This window comes from Heloderma suspectum, chromosome 3, assembly GCF_057233095.1.
Source record: "Heloderma suspectum isolate Gila_16-S chromosome 3, 16-S_ref, whole genome shotgun sequence".
In the NCBI taxonomy this organism is placed as follows: domain Eukaryota; kingdom Metazoa; phylum Chordata; class Lepidosauria; order Squamata; family Helodermatidae; genus Heloderma; species Heloderma suspectum.
In genome coordinates this window covers 246,424,302-246,443,291 of record NC_139460.1, presented here as the reverse complement: position 1 = coordinate 246,443,291, position 18,990 = coordinate 246,424,302, and the positions used below count along the sequence as shown (strand labels likewise).

Genomic DNA, 18,990 nt, shown 5'->3' with positions numbered 1-18,990 from the left:
AATGCATCACGGCAAAAAATGGAGACAAAAATTAACGAGCTTGAAAACCGACTGGCAGGAAATGAAACCACATCACAAATTTGTTTTAAAAATATCTCTGATAGAATCTCTCAACTGGAGGCCTTCACGAAAAGATCCAATGTATGGATTATTGGGATTAAAAATCTGGCTAATGATGTAAAATTGCCTATTTTTGTGGATAAACTTTTGCATGAGATACTCCCTACTTCATCTGATTATTTACTTGATATTGAGCAGGCATTTCCTGTGCCAAATGCTAAAGGGACTGATTACACCATCATAGTTCAATTTGCAAAAGTCTCCACGAAGAATTATATTCTGCGCTTGGCAAGGGAGGCTGGAAGCCTTTCCTGGAAACAAGATAAAGTTATGTTATTCCCAGACTACATCAAAGAGGTGGCGAATAAAAGAAGGCAATTTATCAATGCAAAGAATATGGCAAAACAAATGAACTTACAATATTACTTAAAATATCCTGCTATACTTTGTACTGTGTCTGAAGGTCAGATGAAGAAGTTCCTAAATCATGAAATGGTGGAGGCTTGGCTTAACGTAAAAATGCGTGAGAATTCTGTTACAACCCCATGAGCTGGAATCTTTAAACAAGCTTGGTTAACTGTTTGTGTTTAGTCTATATGACTCAGGCTAATTCAGAAGATAAATGATTATATTTATATTGGTTTATTCTCTTTTATCTTTTTTTTTTTGCTTTTCTTTATATTTTTTATTTTAAAATATATAATATATCTAGTATAAAATTTATTACTGATGGTTGAAGGTTTATATTAAGTTTTTTATTATATAATATTATATATACATTTTATTATTAATTATTATTATTATTATTATTACTAATAATATAGGCTTTTAGGAATGAATTGTAGACCTGTTTCCTTGATAGAAGATTGATGATACGATATAGAAATGTAAGGTTGTTTATTAAACTGTAAGATTGTTAAGGTTATAGATACAATTTTTAAAATAGAATGGCATTGGAGGCCGGGGGTTGGAGTTCAAACTTAATTTTTTAAGGGGGAGGGAGAGGGGGAGGGAAATTTTCTTCTTTTTTTCGTCACTTCCTTTTCTCCTCCCTTTCCCCCTTTTTCTCTTTTTCCTCTCTTTGTTATTGTGGTGTCCTCATCAGAACATTGTACTGTTGGGAAATTGAAGTATTGATCAGGTTGTTGGTAATTTTGGTATTATTTCATTTATAAAAAGAAAATAAATAAAAATATATTCAGAAAAAGAAAACAGGGCTGTACTTACTTGTAACAGATATTTACTGAGTGGCCTGCTGTACAGTCTCACGTTGGAAACTGACTATAGAGCACTTGTAAGTTAAAGGAGTCACTCACTCCCCTTCTTTTTCAAACAACGCAAAGTATAGATATCGAAGGTTGGTATGAGAGTCGTGCTTATGAAACAAAAATCTGCATTTCTGGAGCCAATGGCCCAGTTCACACATCACGATAAACCAGGATTCCAGGGAACCCTGGCTTGTCCTGATCAAGCACTGTGCTGGTGCGCGTTGCCCAATTGCTCCTGTTTGGCTCCTCCTGGAAGTGGGAGTGGCCAAACAAACCACAGACCCTCCATCTGTGGTTTGCTTACTGTTATGTCTGAACTGGGAACTCTGGCTTGACTTCCCCCAAACAAGCCAGAGTTATAAGCCACGGTTTGTTATTCTGGGTGGTTTGTTTAGTCACTCCTGCTTGCCAAGTGAAAATGAGTGGGCAGCAGGCCCGAGCGTGCTGCTTGTAAATGATGAACCAGGATTCTCCAGAACCCTGGCTTATCACTGTGTACAAATGTGACCAATGTGGTGGACAACCTTCTCCATAACGTATTATTTTGTTCTTGATTTTATACAAGCTCCAGGAAGCTCCCTTACCCAGACAGGACTGCCAAGGGAGCTATCTGTTATAAAACTGAGTTTCTGCTGAATGGTCAACACAAGCCAATATCTAACAGAGTGGACTCAGTTTGCATTGGTAACTGTTGTCAAAATTTCTGTGTATGTTCATAACTGTATACTGTGCTGGTTGTTTTGGCATAAACAATAACATTAATTTATTTGAAATGAAGATACCAGGAATTGAACCTGAGATATTTTACTTACAAAGTGTGTACTTTGCCCCTGAGCTAAAGCGCACATTGGCTGGTGTTGTTCCTTTCTTTCTATTTCATTGTAGTGCCAAAAAAGAAATAATGACAGAGGATAAATAAAACCTTTCCAAAGCAAAATAAATAAATAAAGGAAAGTAGATCAACTTTCTAACAATCTGATTATTGGAGCCTTTGTCTGCATAAACTGAGCCACTGAGGCAAACTCATCTACTGTGATACAGAGCTGGCTCTCCAACACTGGGATATCCCGCTCAGTGAGGCACTGAACACCAGTGCTCACAACACACTACCACAGCCAGTGTGGGACATTCTGCTTGAAGCGGAGCAACAAATGGCACCCCCGCACACACGTGCACACACTGAGTCAAGGTGCATAGTACCCAAAGCCAGTCAAATTATTTTGGTGTTTGAGGCAGAAAATTCCACAAGTGCATTTCCCCATCCCGGGCAGCAGAAATACAATAACAATGAATTAAATATCCCCCACCCCAACTGCTGCCCTTTCAAGTCATCCAAAATCAGTTGCCTGAGACAACTGTCTCACTCTGCCTAAAGGTAGGCCCATCCTATCATTTTAGCAAAGGGAAAAATTGCTTGAAGATACATGCATATGACTGGTGCACTTTTTAGTCTTTTAAAAAATGATGGAGTTGTTTCTGAGGCTCCAAGTTTCAGCTACCATAGAAATATCAAACTGGAATCACAGGGTTTGCTCCTTTCTGCTTTCTACAGGCTGGCTTGGAGCAGCATGAGCTAGGTGCCCGCATTGTGACATAATCGCAGAATAGTGGAGGCAGGCTGGCTCTCAAGGCACTGGTGGGTGGCTGCTGATTGAACAGCTGCTGCTCATTTTAAATTCCACACTTTTGTTCTCCCAGCTGGAGGCAGAGCACAGAGAGCAGAACAACGGTGTCCTGCCCTAGGGCTCCCAGGGGAGACTGAGTTGTGGGAGTGGTACTGCCTGGAAAGGCTGGATCAAGTCTAGCACTGCAAAGTCCTATCTGATGAGGCAAGGACAGGTTGCAAGTTCCCAACAGGCAAGGCAAGGCTCTGTCAGGACCCTGGACGGATCACTGTCTGAAACAAAGAGCAGTTGTCTCAGCAACATGCAGAGGCCTTCTGAAGGTTGGCAGGTCTGGACCTGCTAATACTCCGCCCCCTCTGAGGAAGAGTCTACTTCTTAAAGGACCACTGTCCTATTCTGCAGCCACTGGCTCCTACAGCATGGAGGTGGTGAGGAGTGCTTCACAGGGGTGCCCCTTGAGTCTGAGGAATCTGGTAAAGCCACATCCTCTAGCCTGGAAGGTCCCACAGTAGCAGATAATGGATTACTGGATGAAACCTCTGAGTCCTCCTGAGCCAGATCGAGGGGGATCTAGTCTAAAGAACATGGCAAGTAGAACTGGGCTGCTATGTGGGAGATGACTCAAGGGGAGAACTGTTTCTGGCATAGGGAATGACTAATTGAGGACAATCTAGAAGGAAAATGAACTGGGGAGGGGGAGGAATCTGGGCGATCAGATACCTCTGGAAGCAGGGCATGAAGGTGATGTCCTTTCCCTGTTTATCCCCAGCATAATCTAGTATCCAGAAGTGTACTGCCTCTGAATATTGAGCTATTAAAGCTAATAGTTTCTACTACATCTATCCTACATGAATTTAACTATAGCAGTGTCCATCACCACTTCTTGTAGCAGTAAATTCCTCCAGTTAATTAAGCAGATTTTATTTTTTAAGAACTGAAGTGTACAGTACTGGTTTGTGAGGCTGCCTGAATTTGTTTATTCTTTTGTTTCTGCAAAGAGGAGAAATCTTGGGCCAGGAGAGAGGGGTGGAGCATGGCTCAGTGGCAGAGCACATGCTTTGCATATAGAAGGTCCCAGGTTCGATCGCCGGTGTCAGGGTGGATACTGAGCCCATAGAGCCCCGGAGTAGTTCTGATTCTGAGGAGGACCAACCACCCGTGAGAGAGGAGCTCGCTCATCTCTCACAGGCACAGCGGCAGGGAGAGATTCCTCCTGCCTGCATTCCTGAGAGAGATAGTGACCCTAGCAGTAAGAGAGCGGGGGATGGGATCTTGCTGGACGCTCGGCGGAGACGGAGGGAGCGGCGCCTGATGGAGGGCACCAAGAGGCGGCTCTCTGCCCGCTTGGCGCTCAAACAACGGTCGCGTCCCGAGTATCCCCAGGTAAGAGGGAGGACCTCTCCATAGCCCATACGTTCAGAGTTTTCCTGCTCTTCCCCTTCAAATGGGGACCAACTGCCTTACCCGGAGCTTAGGCTACTCTGCTAACTACCCCAGTGCATTTCCTTGCTTAGTCGCTGGTGATTAGCATCTGAAAGAGTCATTAAGTTGTAATGGAATAACGCCTCGGAAAGAATCCCTTTTGTCTGTGTCATGAGTTGGCTATTGGAGGGGACTTACAGAGACAGCTAGGGCACTCTTGACACTCAGCGTCAATACTACTGTACTGGGCCAGATGGACCAATGGTCTGTCTCAGTCTTATGTTCTTAGCAGCAAGGCACAATATGGTACAGCAGCAAACATGGGGACAGGAGAGATAATTTGAGGGAGAGGAAATTATTTTGGGGGATTGGTGTTTGGCGCTCTGATCCCATCTCTGCCTTATACTCAGTTTGTGAGCTGTTGTTTTTTTAATGGTAGTCAGCCAGATGCCTCCAGAAACCTTACAAACAAGGTGTGATGACAACAGTGGTCCCCTGTAGTTTGTCCCCAGCAGCTGGTCTTCAGAGGTATACTGCCTCTGAACATCCAGGTTCCATCAAGCTACCATGACTGACAGGGGGAGGCTCCTCTGGGTAGAGCTGGACAGGTAGGAGGAGCTTTGGCTGGGAGGGTATGGTGGGAGTGGCTTGGCAGTAGGGATGGGACATGTAGGTCTCCCTCATTTTGAAGGTACCAGCTGCCCCTGCTTGCAATAAGCAACAAGCTCTGCTCACCCACCTCTCTGACCCTTAGGGCCAAAAAAGACATTGCTGTAAATCTGTATCAAGCAGCTATGAGTTTTTTCCTTCATTTTTACTCTAGAGGGCCTAATTTGGATCATGACTCTAGCATGGGGAGTAGGGGGCTTTTAAGATCTGGACTGGACCCCCTGAACCTACTTTAGAGTAAAAAAAATGAAAAAGAGACAGCTGCAAGATACAGATTTGAAGTAAGGTCTGTTTCAGCCCACTGAAACTAACTTGGATTCCATTTAGAACTGTAAATATGAAAGGGGGTGTTCACAATTAAACTAATGCCTTCCACTGAGAAAAACAATCCTACACAGGTTAGCTCATGTAATCAAAGGAAGAACGTATGAGCATCAAGTTTCTAGCTAGGAAAAAGAAGATGCAACAACGGAAGAGATGCCTACTAGGATATCAGTTTTATCACGGAACTTATAGAATGAAGCAAAAAGTAATCCCCCAGGTTCAAGGACCAAGTGAACAACCTGTTCACTGAATCTGGGAGAAACGTCCTTTCTGGCTTGACTAAAGGTCAGACATAAATGGACAGAGAACTACCTGGTGGTCTTTGGCTGATCCTTATTCAAACACAGCATCTTGGATATAAAATTGCTTGATACTAAGAATTTTGTTACATTGAGAAAACATTTTGGTGGTGTTGAAATAATGTCAAAAGCTGCTTTCAATGATTCCTACAGAGCCTGAATGGCACCACCAGCCTGTGTGTCATGGGATTCTGCAGAAGTGTCTCCCTGGCCAGGAAGGAGGTTGTGTACAATATCTAGGACACTACAGCATCATCAGCACGTCTGCATTTCCTACAGCTGCTCCACTTTGTTTACATCAAAACCCGCTGCAGGCTGAAGTTTAGCAAGGTTAAATTCATTAGGCCAACATTTGTCACAGTTATAAATATAAGGAGCTGGAGACGGAAGGGGTTTCTTTACCTTTAATGCTTGTTCCTTAAAGTACTGCAGAGCGTAAGTGAATATTTCAAGTGCCTTGACTTTTTTGCCATTTGCAGCTGTCAGGTCGGTTTCCAGAGTGAGATTCTGGAGAAAGACAATAATAAGAAAATAATTAAGAAGAAGTGGAAAGTGTCAAAAGACACTGCTCTTGACTTGAGACAATGGATTTTGTTGTTGTTGAGATTCCCTGTTTTGGTAAAATGTGACTCCATGCATTACACTTTTTGCCTAATTTTCCTTTTGACAGAGGATTTCACCATTCATTACTATTTCCTAGATTGTGCCATTTTCATGTTTATCAAGGGGCAAGCTTTTTGTCCTTGTTAGCTGCGGTTTCAAAGAACTCCAAGTTAAGCATTATGCGGCCTTAATATTTATGTCCCTGGTGGCTATCAACTTATCTCGGATGAAGTTCATCTGGCCAAACTGTGGGTAGAAAAACCAGTAGCCATGGCAAAGGCTCAAAAATCTGATTGTACATTATTAAGAAATCAGAGCCTAGCATTTGGGTGAGTTTACAGTCCTTCTATTTCAGAACAGTTTTATTTGCTGCTATCATTTTAATGTTGCTAATTGGATTTTTTTACTGAGATTTTAAATTTTGGAATGGTAATGATATATTGATTTGTTGTAACTGCCTTAGGAAGTTATTCACCCTAAAATGCGGGCTAGAAATCCATTAAATTATTTACACACACACACACACACACACACACACACACACGTATATATATATTTGCAACCACAGGATGATCTTTATCCATGTGATTATGGGGATCAAGTTGTGACTGCAGAGTTTTTTGTGTTAATGTCCACTAAACTCTAACTCATTATCTACTTAGTAGATACATTAGCTGTACATACACCAGTGTTTGTCATAGTGACCACTGTAATATGTAAAGGGGAGACATGTGCATAAACAGGGTGGTGGATCAGCATATGGAGATACACCCAGTTATGGCTCTCCATAGCTCAGTGGCAGAGCACCTGCTTTGCATGCAGAAGGTCCTAGGTTCCAATCCCTGGCATCTCCAGGTAGGGCTAGAAAAGAATCCTGCCTGAAAACCCGGAGAGCTGCTGCCAGTCAGTGTTGGCAATACTGGGCTATATGGACCAATGCTCTGACTTAGTGTAAGGCAGCTTCCTATGTTCCAGAGCATGTCCCCTACCTGTTCCTGAATTTTTGCAGATTCATTACCTCTCCTTCATGTTTGAATGTTCACTGGGAGACACATCTGTCACATAAAGTTTGAATCGGCCCTACATTTGAGATCTGCTTGTATTAAGGTAAATTCCACCCCAGGTATGATATACTGTATGTTGATGGCTTATGAAGTGAAACTAAATTTAACTGATGGTGCCAAGAATAATATTAATTTTAAAAGGCTAGAGAACCTTTCAGAGAGAGAGAGAGAGTGAGAGAGAGAGAATGCTGCAGAATATATTACATGCTTTTGGTAAATACCTAAAAGAAATCTTTTAGAAGTGCAAAATTCATCCATTACTTACACCAGTTGTGTGAAGCTTCATCTTAAATTTTTCAAAATACAACCAGTGTTTTGATTCATTAGGATCTAAGTCATGGTAGAAATCTCTGGCTGCATAACCAAAACTGTGGAATTTTCTCTCTGGAGTTAAGAGGATAGTTGTTGGCGTCTTCTGATTGGACACACCAGGGTCTCCTCCTTCCCATCGCCTAAAATATAGAGAAAGCCATTTAAAATCTTTTAAATCTCAGTATATCTCAGCATACTTTAGTATGCATGCTGCAGAGAACACAATCGCTCCTTGGAATGTGTGCGCGTGTTTTTAATGAAAAGCAGTATATACATTTTTAAAATGAAAAAATAATACCGGGCTCAAACTGAGAAGATCTGGAATCAATCAAATCCACTGTTTGAAAGTCAGGGACATTATGTGGATTGTGACCCCTCTTCTATGAAATGAGAATGTTCACAGGGCAAAGAAAAGAAAGGTTTTCAAAAGCAAGGAGTCAGTCCATCATGAAGTTGTCTAATCCTCTTTTAAAGCTATCTAGTTCAGGGGTGGGCATCCTTCAGGCTGGCAGGATCTACTGTGGTTTTTACTAGAACTAACCAGAGCCTGGTTCAAAATATATATACTTAGAATTAAAGAACTCTGAGCTCAGGAATTTGTTTTGAGTCCCAGAACAGAATGGAGCACACAGTCTTTCTGCACAAAAATCCACTCCTGGTTATTCCAAGCTCTCTTAATTTCAGCCAGAAAAGGAGAGGGTCATTTCATTGCTGCCATTATTAAGCAACTAGGAGTCTGAAATCATTGGGAACGTACTGCAAATTACCTAGAGTTCTACCAGTAGATCCAGATCTATCTTCTGCCACAGGTCAGAGCTCAATTCCTCCAGTTTTAGTACTAAAGAGAAAATGCAAGAAGTTCCCTGGCATATACAGCACCATTTGTCCCCAGCCTGTGAATTTCCATTCTTCTTTTGCACTTCAGAGGATCAGGACAGGACAAGAATGGGATCTGTGTGACTGACAAGAATCAGCTTTGCTAACTATCATATCTAATTCATGACAAGTATCCATATGCAGACATGCATGGTGATAAAACTCTCCTGATTTGTCTAATGATTGCATCTGGTTCATGACATGTTGCTCACAGAAAGAGAATACTTGGTGTACAAAATGTGGCCCAAGGTAATACATGAAGTGGATCTAAAAATAGGTTTTGTGCTCTATAAAAGGAAAGGTTAGCACTCCCTTTGATAAGGATGGAAGAGGTCCCAGGACAGTATCCAACAGGGTGCTTCTGCCCCCGTCAATTCCCTTCTACCTCGCCAATCCCGCTGTGCAAGGAGTGGGTCCCACCGATTCTGTTGCACAAGTGGGACTCTTTATGTGAGCTCTGCTGGCCTGCCACCTTCCAGAAACTAGTGCTTGCACACGTTTCAGATTGCTCCCGGGAATGCTGAATTGCCATTGCACAAGCAGTGGGGGCCACTTACGCAATAGAATCAGCGGGGAGAAGAAGAATCAGCAGGGGCAGAAGAAGTGGATTCTGCCCAATGTGAGCAAAAATCTCTCTCAACTATTTCTGTCTATATGGAAGAACTGAGAAAAAAGGGTGAGGTTCAGTCCCTCAACTGAGCTAATGGAAAGAAGACCCCTCCAACTGCATAAAGTGCTGCTTTAGCTATCAGAGAATCAATATTGCACATTGTTTTGCAGATAAAGGAAAACAGAGGGTTTATCTAATAGTATTGTGTTAGGAACTAGTTTTGTTCCACATGATATTCCTGTTTCTCAAAACTCAAAGGTGTTTTTTTTTCTTTCTATTTTTAGTTTTAACCCTTCTCTTTCATTTTTGGTTTATTATTATAATTGTGTTAATAAGATGCTGAGCAGTATCTAATGCTCATGACAACAGGGAGGTAGTGCACTCTGGAAAATAGACTAAATTAATCCTTCTGGGAAGGGACAAGTCAGTGGAGCTCCCTTCCATGAGTTCCATTGACTCGTCCCATTCCAGAAGCACCAATTTGGGCTAGTTTCCAGGGTTGCCCTAGAAACTGCCAGCTCCCCATTGCACTAGTGTTTGTTTCTGCTGGCACCACAGCAATGTTGGATACTGCCCACTGATACTATATTAGGAGTTCATTTTTTATCCCCTATTTGTTATCAATATGAGAATCTGGTTCAATTTGCTTGTAGTCACAGGAATGTATACAAGTCCTAAAAGTCCATGGACAAATGACAAACCCTGACGTGGCCAATTAAAAAACCTTGAATTAGATTTTAATGCAGGCATATGACTCTCTGATATTCCTGGAAAAAGGCCAGATAAGATGCCATCAATTCTACCCTGGATTGTTCAGAGACTGAACCAAAACTACTGCTTGTTAAATCCTACACACCAGCTGCACATTCAGGGTGAGAAGAAAGGTATTGTTTTGATCAAGAATCCTTAATCACTATAATTTTGACTTGTTCATGGATTGTTATGTTAATAGAAAGCGCACTTAGGAGCTGAATAATTGTGACAGCCATCTATTCTTTCCTAAACAGAAATTGCATTAGACTTCTTTCTAGGATGAACTCCTTTGAGCTGCAGTTCTGCCAGCAACATAGTTTCTCACTGATTTGTGGCTAAGATTTGCAAAGCTGTATTTAGTGTTTGGACACACAATTCCTTTAATTCCCAGGATAAACTGGATGCCCGAAACTCTTGAGCCTACAGTGAGGCTGTGTGCATTCCAGCAATTGGGCTGGACATTGCACAAATTGGTACACAGACACAAAATTTGGCTGCCAGAGAATTCCAGCTTTCATTTTTTAAAAGCAAGTTTCTAGCCCTTAAGGATGTGAAGATGGACTTGAAACTATCTAACCAATGCCTCGTGAAATCTTAGAAAAAGAGGGGAGAACTCAGCAGAATTTATGACAGGGGTTTGAATTTCCATGCTTCTCAGAGCTCTTTCCAACTCCTTATGACTAGGAAAAGAATAATGAATTGTGTGACATGAGAAAACATATGCAAATATAGTTAAGATGCACAATTTTACAGAATGTGGGTGGTTGGCATGGATTTTGAAAAAGCAAAGCCCTAGGCTAGGATTATCAACTGAAGGAATCATGAGCCATTTATTGCTATATTTCATTTCATAGATGTGTCAATTCCTGTCAAAGGCACAGAACTTTCAAAGCCAGGATTTGGCAAATCTAGCCTCAAGTTCAGACTGGTTTTGTATGCAAAGATAACTCCATCGGGAAATATGGATTTAAAAGTCTATAATCACTGCTTGGGGAATACATATCTGCAAGCTCACCATCATGAAACTGCAGGACTTCCCCGCTGAGATGTAGTGAGCCATCTACACTGATCCATTATATGATTAAGCGCTAAGCTTAAAAATAATGGGAGATTCTGCTGGAAGAGATTCCATCGTTATATTACTGATTGACATAACAGTGTCATGGGAGGGGACACAGAGCTCCGCTTTGAATGCAGAAAGTCACAGGTTCAATCCCTGGCATCTCCAGGTAGGGCTAGGAAAGCTTCCAGCCTGAAATCCTTGACAGCTGCTCCCAGTCAGTGTCAGCAATACTGGGCTGTATTGATCAAATGGTCTGCTCAGTATAAGGCAGCTTCTTATGTTCCTATGTACATCAGCAGAGATTCAGGGCTTAATTACGTCAAGGAAAAAGGAAATAAAAAGTAAAGTACAAGTGTAATAATTAAGACCATCCTATGGTGGAACAGAACAGTTCTCCCCCCCCCCTTTATCCAACTAGCTTGCCACATGATTAACATCTTTTTCCTGGACCATCCCAGCCCCACCATCACTGCATCTCTATTCATAAGTGATTCACCCTTACTTCATCCCCACTGTACATTTAGGGTGCAATCCTATGCATGTTTAGACAGAAGAAAGTTCTACAACTCCCAGCATTCCCCAGCCAAGTTGTAGGACTTTCTTCTGTCTAAACATGCATAGGATTGCACCCATAGCAACTCTTGCCGTTACCTTCTTCCCCCTTATGATGCATCTAATGTAGACTATGAATGTTCTGGGTAGGGTCTTCATTGCTTCTATTCTCTGAAGAATACCACTTATTACCACTTTGCTGGTAATAAGGAAACGTTAAACAGTTGGAGTAAGATTCTGCTACTAAGCAGGGCTCAGTAATGTCAAGGACAGTATTTGTAGCATATAACTATGCTTAGAGTGACATGTTTTAGCCTGATCTGACTTGTTATCCAAAATCTCTCAGCGTGATCCTGCTCAGTTGACCTTTAAAGTCCCCTTGCTTCAATGAGAGAAAGTTAAGCATGTGTTTACATCTCCCACTGAGACAAAGGACTTAACATTTTGACTGGATGATGCTTTCTGTAGTCTTACAATGAAGTGCAACACTTAACCCCCCCCCTCCTTCTTAGGAACCTTCTCCAAACCCATGCCCTATTCATCCCTTCCTAAGATGCATTTTTCAAACAAATATTAAAAGTCCCATCTGAACCAAACTGCCTTCTCCTTTTTCTTCACTTAGAAGAGCTTCTCACTACAGATTCAGCTCTTCTTTTGGTGTCTCTAAATCCTTTGCCAAGGATTTTGGGGCCTATTCTAGTCGGTCTGCCCCTTCCCTTCCACAGGGCTGACTGACATCAACTACCCTGTAGGAAGGAACATCAAATGCTGACTCCTGCTCAAGTAGAGCTGTATTGTATTGTATTGTTCAGATTAGTCTTGGGGGGCATGTGGTTCTTGCTGTATCTGTTGTATTTTATAAATATTGTAAACTACTTTGATGACTCTAGTCGAAAAGTGGGATATACATCTACTAAATAAATAAATAAATAAATACACTGACGTTAAATTCCCAAGACAAACATCCTCACCCTATAGTGAGGTGACCATGGAGTCCCAATCAGCCATCATGTGATGTCTTACAACAACTGTCAGCAGCTCTTGAGGAGGTAAGAAGGGGTTTTCCTCCCATCTAAAGAGCAGAAGGCTAATTTGTATTCATAGAATCATAGACTCTAGGCTGACAGTTGTCACATGATGGCTGATAGGGGCCCAAGTGCTCACCTCACTGGGGTAAAGACGTTTGGGTTGGGAATTTCTGTTGTGGGAAGGGTGGTTCTCATTCCCCTGTAGGCCCAATTGCTGAACAAGAGGTGTGCAAAGGGATAAGCCTCAGCTGTACGGAATTATATAGTCTCCACACCCACCCCTCCTTACCCACTGCAGCAGCAGATGCAACTGATGAAGCTGCAGGCAGGGAGAGGGTGCATTTTTTAGTTCCAGGTACAACGGAATGCAAGTCTCTACTGTATGATCCTTGCCCCTGTATTCCCAATTGCTGCTATGGCAGAATGGCTGGGTAACAAAACAAGTTATCCAGGAAAGTCTTCAAAATCTTCCTTGGAGGGTATTTTCTGAGACTGAACGTATATCTGTCAGGAATTATTTACGTCTAACAAATCGGGCTGGTGCAGTGGACTGGATTACTGACCCTTGAAATTCCCTCTAGCTCTATGACTCTATGATTTTGGTTGGTTTCACAATTTCTTATTTACCTGTGGCCATGCTCACTACGCCTAGCACTCAGTTGTCTGCCTGCCTATTGCATTTCATTGATTCAGCTGTGTTAACAGTAAAGGCAAGGAAGTGATATTTTTAATGGCTGTCAGAAAAGCAAATATTGGAAAAGGATCAATATAAACCAAGAGGGGAAAAACAGTTTAAAGTGAAAAGAACAAGGCTATAACACTAAGGTGCCTATTTAATGTAAATATTCTCAAAAACAACAGCACAGACAGAAATGTCATTTTCCATACTTAACAGAACATATTTCTTTCAAGTTGTTCAAATGATGTATTGTCTTTATAATTACCCCTGCATTTAGGGATGTACGAAAGTCACTTACCTTTCCGCGGATTATGTTGATGGTGTGGGGGGGGAGGCATTCCGTCCCTCCCTCCAGAATTCTCGATGGGGGGGAGGCGAACTGTTCCTCCCCCCCCGGAATCCTCCACGGCCGGCTGTGCTCCGTGGCAGCTCCACGGAGCAGCCGGCCAGGCCCAGCCAGGCCAGAGCTGTCCACAGCTGGATTTCCGGCCACGGAGGGCTCTGGGAAAAAAACAAAACAAAACCGCATACGCAAATGGCGGCGGCTACAGCCGCCGCCATTTGCGTTCCTTATTTTTGGCTGTCTTAATCTACGTAAATATTTACGTAGACTAAGACAGCCAAAAATAAGGAATGCAAATGGCGGCGGCCGTCACCGCCGCTGCCATTTGTGTACGTGGGTATTGGGTTTTTTTTAAACCCAGCCGTGATAGGCTACATAAATCTTTACGTAGCCTATCACGTCATTTTTTTTTTTTAACCCAGCCATGATAGACTACGTAAATCTTTACGTAGCCTATCATGTCGTTTTTTGTTTGTTTTTTTACACAAGACTGCAAATGGTGGCGGCGGCAGCCAGTCAGAAGACCAGCTGCCGCCGCCACCCAGAAGATCCGCCCCAGGTAAGTCTTGTCCCGGGGGGGATCTATGGGGGGCGGGGGGGTGGCAGGCCGTTCCGTCACAGATTTCAGGGGGCCGAATGCACTGGCATTCGGCTTCACTGAGATCCGTGGCGGAATTCTCTGCCATCCCTACCTGCATTATCAGTCGCCACACAACTTGAAATGTATAGAGCAGTATCCAACACGATACTACCGCTAATGTAAATTATCTTGCACTAGTATAAATGACCTCTAGCACAACACAGTAGTACGTGCTTGTGCAGTGGGTTTTCCAGAGAAATCCATCACACCAACAAGCACTATTGGCATTGCCCCAGAGGTCATTTGTGCGAGCACAACATAATTTACGTTAATGGTACTGGCACATTGGATATTATTCATTGTGTTTAAATACTGAAGTGTCACATCGAATAAACATATGACAGTTCAAAATGATAACGAGATGCTTTTCTCACAGTTTTTAGTTACAAGACTGTAAGAAAAGAAGAAGTAATTGGATCTGTTGACTGGATCTGTCAGATTACATTTTATGCATTTCCTGAACATGTAAATGTTGGCTGGCATAATAACATTGGAAATTAGGATGCTTAGGAAAGTAGGTCTTTGTGAATTCCAAGAAAAGCTGACCTGGATCTGCAACTTCCAGACAAATGTATGGATTGGAACTTCCAATCTACACTGGCTTTTGCACTGCCCAAATGTTCTGATGCCATTCTCAGCTCAAAAAGGTATCAAAATACATGCAGAAATCCATATTTTGATGAAAATCATGTTTAAAATTAACTTTCTAGATACATGTGAATTTTTGAAACACCTTTTTTGCAGAGTGATGTAGAAACTTGTGTGTGAACACATGAGAAAATGACATGGACTGGAAATGTCTCCATCCCTACGAGAACCTTTTTCCAATTTTTCCAAGTGTATCCTGTCAGATTATTGGCCATTGCTTTTATGATTATGGATTAGAAATCTGAACTCTCATGTTTGGGAGAATTCTACATTTATGACAATCGTTTATACATCCTCCATTTCATTAAAAAGAAGAAAGACTCTTTCTCTATTTTCTTGGCTAACTCTATTATTTTACATAAAGTCATCATAACCAAGTCAATTACTCTTGTTAACATAGTCCCTTTCGTACTTTCTTCTCCAAGCATACAGTGAACACATCCCACCAATTGATGTCACCACATCTGTGTTCTTGTCTGGTCCTGGTCTCTTAAGTGCAGAGGCAAAGATTTGAAAGGAGGCATGCGGGCACGTACAGCTCTAGCCAGGGGCATTGCTAGGCCTGGGCTCATGGAGCCCTGCTGCTAGATCTATTTCCTTGGGCCCTGGATCTGTTCTCCAGAGCTCCAGGTGTCCCTTGATGCCAATGGAAGATTTTCTTTTAAGCTTGCATAGGGTGGGAGTAATTTTCTATAGAAGGAAAAAAAGAGAGAATTGGGAGGGGAGAGAGAGAAGTGAGGATGGGACACAAGAGATTGCAAATTGTAACTGAAGGGGAATTATTGATTTGGGATGATCTTGGGTGAAGTGCAAATTAAAGAACTTATTTTATTTGAGATGATTTGAGAAATGAATTGGCTTGCCTTCTGTGAAATGTAAATAAATCCTAGTAGTTGTTTCTAAGTTTGCACATAGTTATAAATGAGTACATGCAAATATTATGCAGATTTGTGTCCTGTGGGCCTGGCCAAATATTTTAAGTGTCTAGCAACACCTCTGGCTGTAGGTGTTCCATGAAATCAAGAACCCTGTTCGTATAGAGCCGTACACATATAGGTGCCCCCTTTCAGGCCTTTGGTCCAGGGAGTGAGGTCAGCAGGGCAATCCCACTCCTGCCTCCATTTGTTCACTCTCTGCATGGAGAAAGTACGCAAGGGGTAGGCTATACCATACACAATGCAACTCATCAATCTTTCAATAATTATTATGCGAATGAAACCAACTGTCAGTTCCAGCAGTCTGTAGGCAAAGCAAGCACTGATCAGGCAAGCAACTGTATGAAAGCAGCTTGAACTTCACTCAGGCAAAAATGTGCTCAAATTAAGGAGCCAGGGCAGAGCCTCAGGCTTTGAAGAACATGGGAGAACCATATTGGCCCCCTTGTGTCACCTGACAACTGCTGTACCAGAAGCCGTAATACCACCCTCTGGCCAGCTCCATCGCTGAGGGGTAAGCACAGCAGAAAGCAAGCCAAAAGCTCCCTCTTTTGGCAAGCTGCCATGGTGATGTAAGACAGTAAGGTGCCCCTCACCTAAAGTACCCAACTGTTTTCAAATCATGTTTCCAAACTCAGATTTCCACGATTTCCACATTGCTTTATTAATGAGGCCCACTAACAGAATTCCAGCTTTGCTTGGCGCCCACTCCACAACCCTTGAAGTGACACACAAACAAAGAGGTTTAGCCCTTGATTGATTGATTGATTAATTAATTAACTAATTAAATTTATTAATTGCTCATCTGGCCAGTCACCCAGCCACTCTGGGCAATGTTGTTGTTGTTGTTCAGTCGTTAAGTCGTGTTCGACTCTTCGTGACCCCATGGACCATAGCACGCCAGGCCTTCCTGTCCTCCGCTCTCTCCCGGAGTGTGCTCAAGTTCCTATTCATTGCATCGGTGATGCTATCTAGCCATCTCATCCTCTGCCGTCCCCTTCTCCTTTTGCCTTCAATCTTTCCCAGCATCAGGGTCTTCTCCAGGGAGTTTTCTCTTCGCATTAGGTGGCCAAAATATTGGAGCTTCAGCTTCAACATCTGTCCTTCCAATGAGCACTCAGAGTTGATTTCCTTTAGGATTGACTGATATGACCTCCTTGCAGTCCAAGGGACTCGTAAGAGTCTTCTCCAGCATCACAGTTCGAAAGCATCAGTTCTTCAGTGCTCAGCCTTCCTTATAGTCCAGCTCTCACAGCCATACGTTGCTACTGGGAAAACCATAGCTTTGATTATACGAACCTTTGTCGGCAAGGTGATGTCTCTGCTTCTTACTATGCTGTCTAGGTTTGCCATAGCTTTCCTCCCAAGGAGCAAGCATCTTTTAATTTCATGGCTACAGTAGGGATGTCAGAGAATTCTGCCACGGATCTCGGTGAGGCCGAATCTCAGTGCATTTGGCCCCCTGAAATCCATGGCGGAATGAAGCCCCTGCCCCCCCACACCACGAAAGGCGTGCGAAACGGAGCACTTACCTGCTGCCATTCGCTTCCTCATCATAGCTGTCATAGGCTTCGTAAATAATTACGTAGCCTATCACGGCTAACGCAGGGACGTCATTTGCGTCCCTGCGGAAGCCGTGATAGGCTACGTAAGTATTTACGTAGCCTATCACAGCAAGCTAAAAAAAAAAGCGTATGCAAATGGCGGCGGCTACAGCGGTAGCGATGTCAAAGAATTCCGCAACGGATCTCGGTGAGGCCGAATACCAGTGCATTCGGCCCCCCGAAATCCATCGCGGAACGAAGCCCCCGTCCCCCCAACCCACGAAAGGCACGCAGGATGAAGTCCCCACCGCCCCCAACCCACAAAAGGCGCGCGAAATGGAGCACTTACCTGCTCCCGTCCGCGCTGCTTTGCGAATGGCGGCCATCCTGCGGCTGCCATTCGCTTCCTCCTCTTCATAGCCGTGATAGGCTACGTAAATACTTATGTAGCCTATCACGGCTAACACAAGGACGCCATCTGCATTCCTGTGGAGGCCATGATAGGCTACATAAGTACTTATGTAGCCTATCATGGCGGGGAGAAAAAAGCCCCAGCATACGCAAATGGCGGTAGCCGCCACCATTTGCATACGCTGGGCTTTTCCCCCTTTGCCGTGATAGGCTATGTAAATATTTACGTAGCCTATCATGGCTAAATACAGGGACGCAAATGGCGGCAGCTACGACTTCCCCCATTTGCGTCCCTGCAGGGCTGCCCAGCGGCCGGATGTCCGGCTGCGGGTGGCTGGAGCCAGCCGGTGGCTCCATGGCTTGGCTGTAGAGCAGAGCCAGCCAGGCAGGATTCCGGGGGGGAGGACCAGATCGCCTCCCCCACCATTGAGGATTCTGGGGGGAGGGGTGGAGCACCTTCCCCCCACCGCAAAAACAGAACAGAATGGAAGGTAAGTGTTCCGTCCATCCCTATACGGCGGCCACCATTTGCGTTCCATTTTTTCGCTGTTTTAGCCTACGTAAATATTTATGTAAGCTATTACGGCGAAAAAAAGGGGAACGCAAATAGCGTAGTGGGCGCTATTTGTGTTCCCTTTTTTTCCTGCTGTAATAGCTTACGTAAATATTTACGTAGGCTAAAATGGCGGGGGGGAAAAGGAATGCAAATGGCGCCCACTATGCTATTTGCATTCTCCTTTTTTTCCCCGCTGTAATAGCTTACGTAAATATTTACATAGGCGAAAACAGTGAAGAAAAGGGAACGCAAATGGCAGCCGCCGTAGCCGTTGCCATTTGTGTACGCTGTTGTTGTTTTTTTTGGCTGCAGGCTGCCCAGCGGCCGGATGTCCGGCTGCGGGCAGCCCCAGCTGGTGGCTCTGCAGAATCTCCGCGGAGCGGAGCTGGCTGGGTTAGGATTTCAGTGGGAGGTGCAGAGCGCCTCCCCCCCACCGCGAATCACCCCGTTGAAAAGGTAAGTGACTTTCGTACATCCCTAGGCTACAGTCACCGCCTGCGGTGATCTTGGAGCCCAAGAAAATAAAATCTGTCACTGCTTCCATTTCTTCCCTTCTATATGCCAGGAAGTGATGGGGCCAGATGCCATGATCTTCGTTTTTTTAATGTTCAGTTTCAAACCAGCTTTTGCACTCTCCACTTTCACCCTCAACAAGAGGCTCTTGAGATCCTCTTCGCTTTCTCCATTAGGGTGGTATTGTCTGCGT

General features: G+C 43.5%; 1 protein-coding gene and 1 non-coding gene across 4 annotated transcripts in view; one reads left to right on the top strand and one right to left on the bottom strand.

Annotated features, from left to right (window-relative positions):
* HSPA12A (heat shock protein family A (Hsp70) member 12A) overlaps window positions 1–18,990 on the bottom strand; it is a 92,333-nt gene that overhangs the window by 47,296 nt on the left and 26,047 nt on the right. For all 3 annotated transcript variants that reach the window (XM_084841963.1, XM_084841964.1, XM_084841966.1), the window contains exons 4-5: window positions 7,600–7,786; window positions 6,070–6,174 (exon numbers count right to left, since the gene is read on the bottom strand). In XM_084841963.1, the coding sequence (XP_084698089.1) occupies window positions 6,070–6,174; window positions 7,600–7,786 (292 nt within the window). The remainder of the gene's footprint in view (window positions 1–6,069; window positions 6,175–7,599; window positions 7,787–18,990) is intronic.
* LOC146350993 (U6atac minor spliceosomal RNA) lies at window positions 8,805–8,905 on the top strand. Its single transcript, XR_014789748.1, has one exon. It is a non-coding gene; the product is annotated as a U6atac minor spliceosomal RNA (small nuclear RNA).